Source organism: Aegilops tauschii, chromosome 2 (genome assembly GCF_002575655.3).
Source record: "Aegilops tauschii subsp. strangulata cultivar AL8/78 chromosome 2, Aet v6.0, whole genome shotgun sequence".
Classification (NCBI taxonomy): Eukaryota; Viridiplantae; Streptophyta; class Magnoliopsida; order Poales; family Poaceae; genus Aegilops; species Aegilops tauschii.
Window position 1 is genome coordinate 473,585,719 of NC_053036.3, and position 8,965 is coordinate 473,594,683.

Sequence of the window (8,965 nt, forward strand, 5' to 3'; positions counted from 1 at the left end):
GATTTTAAATCTAGGGACTGAATAAATGTAAGGAGCCTTTCCTTTTCAACCTTATAAATCCCACTAAGATGCTTAGCCCACCCACGCAAAAACTCCTCAAGTGCCTTATCTTATTCTGCCAGTGCTCAACCGAAGTTCTACCTCCTGCATCCTTAGCCCATTCCCTGGCTACCAGATCCAAGAAGCCTTCTCTTTCAAACCACGCCAGTCCGAACGAAAAAGAGTTTTTGTGGGTTGCCTCACCGGAGTCCACCAGTAAAGGCGCGTGGTCCGAAATTCCACGCGAAAGCGCCTGGACCGTTACCAAGGGAAATTTCTGTTCCCATTCGACGCTCGCAAGGACTCGATTCAATTTCTCAAACGTCGGGTTTGGCAAGGTATTAGCCCAGGTGAATTTTCTACCCGAAAGCTCTATCTCTCTCAGATCCAAGCTTTCAATAATGGTATTAAACATAAACGACCACCTGCCATTGAAATTATCATTGTTCTTTTCCTCTCTCCTTCTAATAATGTTGAAATCACCCCCAACCAAGATTGGAAGCTGCTCAGAACCGCAAATTCGAACTAGATCTGCCAAAAACTCCAGTTTGAGTTCAGGCTGTGCGGCACCATATACCGCCACCAGTGCCCAATTAAACCCATCGGCCTTCGACCTAACCCGAAACTTAACTGTGAAATCTCCCATCACTACACTTCGCACTTCCAGCGATTCGCATCTAACTCCAAGTAAGATCCCACCCGATCTTCCTCTCGGAGGAAGGTAGTGCCAATCAAAATCAACACCTCCCGATAAAGTACTGAGAAACCTGAGAGAAAAATTACCTCTACCAGTTTCCGAGAGAGCAATAAAATCTAACTTATACTCGATGGAAGCATATGCAAGAAACCTTCTTTTAGCCAAGTCTTTCAGACCTCTGCTATTCCAAAAGATTCCTCTCATATTTCATCATGAAATTTTTTAGTAGTACGGATCCTAGCACTCCTGCGCACCGCCGAAGCCGGGTAAATCTTCCGCTTCCACTTGCGCTTAGGTTTGTTTTGATCCTCCACCCGGTCCTCACAAGCAGGCTCCGTGGATCTAACTAATTCAGCCTCGAAAGTGTCATCCTCTTCCTCTGACTCAGGAAGGGATGGTGCAAGATCCGCACAAAAATTATCGAGCACCCTAACTCCCAATGCATCTATATCGGAGTCATTCATGGGGTTGACCGCTGCTAAGTTTCGAATCATTTCTAAAGCGTGTTCCGCTTCCAAATCCAGGATATCATTTATAGAGTTAGATCTTTCACTATCATTACTACCTAGCGAAACTCCTAATTGATTTGCATTATTAATAATCTCATTATTAGAAAAATGCAAACTGGAATTAGAAGTGTTGACCGACATACCAGTAGTGACCTCAATGTCATGAAGCTTGGCCGCCCTCATGGCGCACCGCTGCTGCATGTCGTCAACCTCCGGAAGATCCTGGAGGCGGCAGCTCATCCGCCGCCCCACAGATACCGGATCTAAAATCCCTCCAAACGCGATGACCTCCTCCCGAGTGGCCCCGCATGAAGTAAGGCCTCCAGCCTCACCCCGAACACACTGCGGGGCTGCACCCCTCGAAGAAGCTGCAGGAACTGCCGTGAGCAGCGGAGGGGAGCTCCAAGGCCCCGTCGACGTCGGCCTCGAACCGACGCCCTGGGGCGCAGGCGCGCAAGGGGAAGGGAGTACGTGGGCCGCCTACCCGTACTCCCCGCCCGCCCCGACCCTCTGGCTAGAGGGAGTCGCGGGCGCTACAGGTGGTGCGGCCACCCTAGCCGCTGGAGGAGAAGGAGCCGAGGCCACCTGCCCAGGACCCCCTCTCCTAGGCTGAACCACCGTCGTCGGCTCCGTCGCCCGGGCTGAGGCAACGGTCAGAGCGGGAGAAAGAGGGGCCTCCTGCCCAAGCTCCTCCCCCCCTCCATCGACCGAGGTCATCACAGAGACAATCACCTCCGAGCCCCCGAGCACGGAACCATCAGCAACGTCAAAGTCCAGCGGAGGTAGCGTACGCTCAAGCACGTCATCGGACTCCATCCGGTCACTCCAGAGTCTGGGAGGAGCAGAAACTGGCTCAAACGACCCAAATCCCAGAGCGTTCATCGGCACGGAAGAGGATGGTACTCCCTCGAAGCCGATGCAGGATGCTCGGGTCGTTGCTAGCCTGGGTATCTTGATGGGGAAAACTGAGAGAGTGGATATGGCCTTCACCCGAGCATCCTATGCCTTGTAGATATTATTATTATTTTTATATTCATTGTACTGTCATAATTAAAAATGATTAGATCAAAAGTTTTTTCGTAAAATAAAATAAATGAGTTGACCTACCTGCCATTCCGATCGGTTCAGACTTGACACCATGACCGGCAGATAAAGGTTTCTCGATCTGGTACGTGGACCTCGTGCGCGCCCTTCCGTTCAACCCGGTCGTCTTCACATGTATCGGCATCGCACGGCGGGCACACCCGGTTTGCAGATAATTCATTGCAGCGGTGTGCCCCATCGCAGCGACCCCAAATCCTGTTGACGGGACGATCACGGGAACTAGGCCCTGCCGGTTACGGACGGAACGGATCAATCATCACGGGAACTAGGCTCATGCGCGCCCTTCCGTTCAACTCGGTCGTCTTCACTCGCATCGACATCGCATCACACGGCGGGCTCCTGCCTCCGCTCACCGCCACAGTTTGCAGATAATTCCATTGCAGCGCTCTGCCCAGTCGCAACGACCCCATATCCTGTTGACGGGACCATCGCGGGAACTCGGTTCAGCCCGTTACAGACGGAACGGATCAATCATCAATCAACCATGGAATCCAACGCCCGACGCCGATCTTACAGCAACTCCAGTGAAAAAAAATGCCTACTTGGCTTAATCATCAGGTTGTAGCCATCGTGGCCAGGCAGTATGATCGTGCTCCTGCTTAGTTAATTAACGGAAAGTCTTTGCTACACTGCACAGTCGCAAAAGGAAAACCTTGAGCACGCTGCCACCCTCCTTCCATATGGGCCAGATCAAAAATAAATAAACCCCCACGGGGCCACCGTCCAGCGACTCCGTTTTGGGAGTTCCACGGAAGAATACAGAAACGCAGACGTGCAGGTAAAACCTTCCCGTCAAATCCCATCTGCCTCTCCAGATCCGCGCATGGATGAAGACGCCTTCCCGGCCTTGTCAGCATCCGCCCTATAGCTCAGCACCAACCCGAGTCGTCCACACACCACATCAACAAACACGAAGCGGAAGAGGCGAAAGCAAAAGCCAAGACTCGGCTTTCCTCTCGCTCGCCGCTCGCTGCTCTCTGCTCTCTAGGCCGTGCGCAGGGCACACGCTTCCCTCACTCCCCCGCCTTTCGTCGTACCTCGATCGAGGCGAGCTGATAGGGAGTGAGCTACCCCTACGGAAGAAGGAAGAAGGAAGGCACACAAGTTCGTGTGCAGCAGGGCGAGATGGCGGGCGCGCTGGGCGTGAAGGCGACGCCGTTCACCTACGCGGCGCACGCGCTGGGCGCGGCGGCGGCGGCCATGGTGCTCGTCTGGTGCATCCACTTCCGCGGCGGCCTCGCCCTCGAGGCGGTCAACAAGAACCTCATCTTCAACGTGAGTCGTCGCTCTGTTTTCTTCTTCTTTTCCCCTGTTGCAAACCGTCCCCGTCGGATAGGCATAGGCTTACGATCGCTTCGGTTGCAAGTCACATCACCGTGGAAGCTTTAGGGACAGAGATAATTATTCGATACCTGCCTTGAGGTTGTAGAGAAAATTAGTCACCCTCCCGTGTCAGACGAATAGCCTCGCCTCTGGTCTGGCTTCGAGCTGTTGGTTTCTTGGCTTGTGTCCGATTGATTCACTGTGCTAAAACGTCATACATTTAGGAACATAGATAGTAAATTAAACTGATAAAACGTCTTACATTTAAAAACAGAGATAGTAGTATCTAGGGGTGAACCATGCTGAAATGGGGATCGGGGGCAACAATAAAAAATGCTGCAACTGAGAAATTCAGCTGCTCTTGAATCTCGATTGCCCTGCAGCTAGCTCATGTTCCTTGTCAATGAATGTTCTGGCACTTGTAGATCAGAAATTATATAACTGGACCCCATAAAATAGGGGCGAGACTTCAAAGCATGATAAGATTGAACAGAGCACATGGAAAGCCATCCTATGTTGAATGGTTGGCTACTTGAATATTGGCCTGCTGCTCCAAGCTAGACTTGTGAGGATTTTTTTTGTTTAAATTATCCTCAGATTTATATTTCGCGTACTAGTGCAAGTTTTGCTGGAGCGTCTGACTTTTTGCACACGAGCCTAATTAAATTCTCTGCCCCTTTGCCTGTCAGCCCCGATCGGATCACTGAAAAAACAGTGATTGATGCTGTTTTCTCATTATGTTTTTATGGCCTCAGCGTGACATAATTTGACTTAATTGCAGTTGTTATTTCCAGATAATCAATTATTCATATTTTCTTGTGCTGTAAAATGCAGGTCCACCCTGTTCTTATGCTCATCGGCTTCATTATCCTTGGCAGTGAAGGTAAGGCTAAAGAACCGTACAGGAATTCCCTGATCTTTTTTTGCCTCTGTTGGTGGTACTGTACAGTGTACACATGTACTAGAACACAGATCGGTTAATTTCTCTCAAATAATCCACCCTGGCAGCCATCATGGTCTACAAGGTATTTCCGGGACTGAGCCACGACACGGCCAAGCTGACCCACCTGATCCTCCACGCGATCGCCATCGTCCTCGGCGCCGTCGGGATCTACTGCGCCTTCAAGTTCCACAACGAGAGCGGGATCGCCAACCTCTACAGCCTGCACTCCTGGCTCGGGATCGGAGCCATTTCTCTCTACGGAATCCAGGTAACTCAAACCGGCCGTTGCCATGGCCTGCACATGGAGGATTTGCAGAGTTTTCTCCCGGCGGATCGGCTAATGTAATTGTGTGCTCAATCTGCAGTGGATATTTGGGTTCGTGACGTTCTTCTTCCCCGGGGCGGCGCCGGACGTGAGGCGCGGGGCTCTGCCGTGGCACGCGCTGTTCGGGCTCTTCGTCTACGTGCTCACGCTGGCGACGGCGGAGCTCGGGTTCCTGGAGAAGATGACGTTCCTGCAGAGCTCCGGGCTCGACAAGTACGGCGCGGAGGCGCTCCTGGTCAACTTCACGGCCCTCGTCGTCGTGCTCTTCGGCGCCGCCGTGGTCGTCGCTGCCGTCGCTCCCGCGGCTAAGGTGGAGGAGCCGGAGGGATATGCTCCGATCCCAGTCATCGGTTAGTAGCATCCTAGTACGTGGCTACGTGCTACTGATCGTCGAAAGTCCAGAAGCGAGACCGCGTGTGCGATTGGTTCCACGAGATCGGGTGTAAGCACAGAACTCACGTCTGATTTGTGTGTATCAGCTGAACCGTACGATTTGATTACTGAAAACTGCAGTGGTACCTTTGAAAGATCATGAGATGGCTTGATAAGTTGATTGTTTTTATAAAGGACGTTTTATATCGACTCATAACATAGCAAGCATCAAAGATACAAATACAGTGATCGCACAACTGATATATGTATGTTTAGGATGCACATGGGCGATAGGTTTGTGATAGTATTCCAAGTGAACATCCCCCCCCCCCCCCCCCCCCCCCCCCCCCCGCGGTCGTCCCGTGACTAGGGTTTCCTTCTTCCTCTGCCGATGTCGTTGCCACTAGAGTTCACCTCTCCTGCAGAAGTTGCTTCTAATCAACCCCCTCACGGATTCTCCTCAATGGGTTTCTCGTAGAGAGGCTGCTCGCACCTGGTCACTTTGCTAGGTTTTGGAGACCGGAGACCGCCATCTTTTGCTTCTCATGGCACCAGAGGCCTCCAACAATTGTGGCAGATTGCATAGTCGGGAGGCGGGGGGAGGGGGGGGGGGGGTTACTTAACAACGATCAAGCAGCCGCAAAAAAGTAATGAGTGCACCCCCCCCCCCCCCCCCCCCCCGACCAAGTGAAGTGCAAATTCCAGAGACCATATAGTCGGCCCCTGCAGAAGTAGCCCATGATTGGAAGGGAAGGGAAGGGGACATGTCAATGTCCATTTTGCTTGCCTCCGGTGCCTATCGCTGAGGTCTAGGGCACTTACCTATATATCCAACGTCATACAACTTCTAATCCAAGATCAAAACTGCCGAAGGGCGATCAAGAGGTGCGTGGATCCACGGCTGTCCGCATAGCTAGCATCATTGGCAAGGGAAAATTACTAGGTTAGTGTCACTTCTCATTCCCGTTCATCTTGGCTTATTTTCATAATAATATTAATTTGTGCCTTTAGGACTAGAGAATTAGAACTCCAGAAATAGCATACATAGAATTATAATTAGGGAATACTCCATTTGTGACATGCGAGACAAGGTTTTGCATCGTTTATCCTCCGTAGAAGTAGAAAGATTTAGTTCATTAACACTAGAATTGCTCTTTGCATTTGCTTTATGCGGAAATAAATTGTTCAAAGCCCCCTGCATGTGTGCCTTCGTTTGATTAAGATTTCGCTTCTTCAACGTAGGCTACAACCATCTCTACAATTTTTTTCAATTAGTCTTCACACAAGAAACAACCCCCCCCCCCCACCCACACACACACACACATGAATCCCGGCTTCGTCCTTGAGTTTTATGGGAATTCGAGATGAGGAATTTGACGATGTAATATTTGAGGACAAAGAGGGTGTGCCAAAGGAAGGGGTTAAGTGGATGTCTCTTGTTAGTGTTCATACCTGAAATCACTTCACACTGTCGACTCTATGCAGGAACATGGACAGTTAATGGAGCCCGGCACATGAGATCAAGTGGAAGGCTCTGGAAGAAAACATATTCACAGTCCGGTGTCATCACTTGGGGGATTGGCTAAATGTTTCTGAAGGTGGTCCATGGTTGTTCCGTGACATACGATGGACTAGCTCCGCCGGGGTCGATGAAGCTGGACATAGTCATTGTGTGGGTGCAGATACACACACTGGTAGAGAATAGGCCTTTAGTCCCGGTTCGCAAAGGCCATTAATCCCGGCTGTGCAACCGGGACTAAATATGCGCGACTAAAGCCCCCCCTTTAGTCGCGCCTCTTACGAACCGCGACTAAAGGCCCGTCCACGTGGACGCCAGGAGTCCGTCGGGGCGGAGGACCTTTAGTCCCGGTTCTCGTGGCTAACCGGGACTAAAGGCCTCCTCCGCAGGTTTAGGGTTTTAGCCCCCCTAAACCTGTTTTTTTAATTTGTAGTGTTTTATTTCTTTTATATTTTATTTTGTGTTTTATTATAATTTTGATGAAGTTTCAGTACACATATTCTACGCTACTATATACATGCATATGAAATTTCAAACAAGAAGAATTCAAGAGGAATATATAATATATATTCAATCTCGGGTGACCATATACAACTTCGAACAAGTTTCCATACACAATTAGGATGGATGACCATATACAACTTCGAACAAGTTTCAATCTCGGGTATGCATATAAATTTCTTCGTCCTCGGTATAGTGTTCTCCTTTAGGATTGATGACTTCCCTCATGCAAAATCCTGCTAATTCATCTTGAATTGGTCGGAAGCGAGCTTCTGGACTAAGCCTCCTCCGCAAGTTATCCGTCGCCTTCCGCATGCTATCCGATGCCTTCCGCTCAGAGGTGTGTCTCCGGATGTTCTCACAAACATAGTATCCACATAGATTGGTCCCCGGTGGCTGCTTATCCACATTAACTAACCTTCTAAAATCTAGCTCATGTTTGAATTCACCGACAATTTCTTCTGAGAACCGTCTCCAAACCCTACAGGGCAAAGAAAATTAAATGAACAAGGGAGTTATTAGTTACTTGATATTAGGAAATGAACGAAACAGACCGATCGATATAGAGCTCAAATGATTGAAAATAATTACTTTTGCAGCATTTTTCTCATGTCGGCCCAACGCTTTGGATCCGAATCCATAGAGTCCATGATTAGAACTCTGGAGGTGTGAAGTTCAATATTTAGCAGAATCCAGTGGAACCTGCGGACACGTTACATGCACAGTCATGCATAACTCATCGATTAGACATACCATGCATGGAGTAAACAAAAGAGAATGGGCACAAGAGAGAAACACTCACCCAAAATGGTAAGGAAATAGAATATGACTTTTGAGTTGATGCTTTCTAAGAAACTTGTACAAGTCTTTCTCCACGTCTTCGGGGTGATTTTGTAACACATGTCCATTAACGATATGTGGGTCAATGAACCCAACATCATGGATGTTTCTTATTTTGCATTCCCAAATCTTCAATCTGCATAATAGCGTACGCAACAATATAGTTAGGACAATATATATATATATAGTGCAGGCAATGAAGAATGAGATGAGGTAGAAATAAATCACTTACAGAACGTAGCAACTCAGCATAGATTTGTCGAGCTCGCGCAGATTAAACAGCTGGAACAATTCACTCATATGAACTTGTACAGAGTACCGTTTGGTGTGATGCTCCTTGAAGGGGAACGCGACAGAAAACAAAAAATTTCCGACCTACGCACCAGCCCAGGACCACTATGGAGACTGCATACATGGTTTGATTTTTTTCGTTACCGACTCGTAGCGCAACGGGAAGTAGAGTCGATGACGATCGACGGTGCAGATCCCCGCAGCTAGGATTTACAACCTCCCAACCGCGAGGATGTATACCCTCATCTGCTCCTCAGACAGCCCTCCGGGAGGCGGTCGAACAGCCCCCCGGACGGTGTCGCGGACAGCCCTTCGGGAGGACCTTCGAAACTCGAACGGTCACTCGGACAGCCCTTCGGGAGGACCTTCGAAACTCGGACGGTCACCCGGACAGCCCTTCGGGAGGCACTCACGAACTAAGACCGAAACTACGATCTCTCTACAGAGTTGCACACATATGGTGTCATCTATCCGGCAGGGCTTCGCCGTCCAGAACTAGTTC

At 49.6% G+C, this 8,965-nt stretch overlaps 1 protein-coding gene across 1 annotated transcript; it reads left to right on the forward strand.

Annotated features, from left to right (window-relative positions):
• Positions 1–3,213: 3,213 nt before the first annotated feature.
• On the forward strand, positions 3,214–5,506 carry LOC109742180 (probable ascorbate-specific transmembrane electron transporter 2). The gene is made up of 4 exons (XM_020301267.4): positions 3,214–3,624; positions 4,507–4,555; positions 4,681–4,883; positions 4,981–5,506. Exons 1-4 carry the CDS (start codon positions 3,475–3,477, stop codon positions 5,293–5,295), a joined length of 717 nt encoding a protein of 238 aa, XP_020156856.1. The 5' UTR covers positions 3,214–3,474; the 3' UTR covers positions 5,296–5,506.
• Positions 5,507–8,965: the final 3,459 nt, after the last annotated feature.

Excerpts from the sequence above, each read along its gene's own strand:
- LOC109742180 (XM_020301267.4), top strand. The coding sequence starts at position 3,475 with ATGGCGGGCGCGCTGGGCGTGAAGGCGACGCCGTTCACCTACGCGGCG. Across the intron at positions 3,625-4,506 it reads ACAAGAACCTCATCTTCAAC|GTCCACCCTGTTCTTATGCT; the intron begins GTGAGTCGTCGC and ends TGTAAAATGCAG. Across the intron at positions 4,884-4,980 it reads TTTCTCTCTACGGAATCCAG|TGGATATTTGGGTTCGTGAC; the intron begins GTAACTCAAACC and ends CTCAATCTGCAG.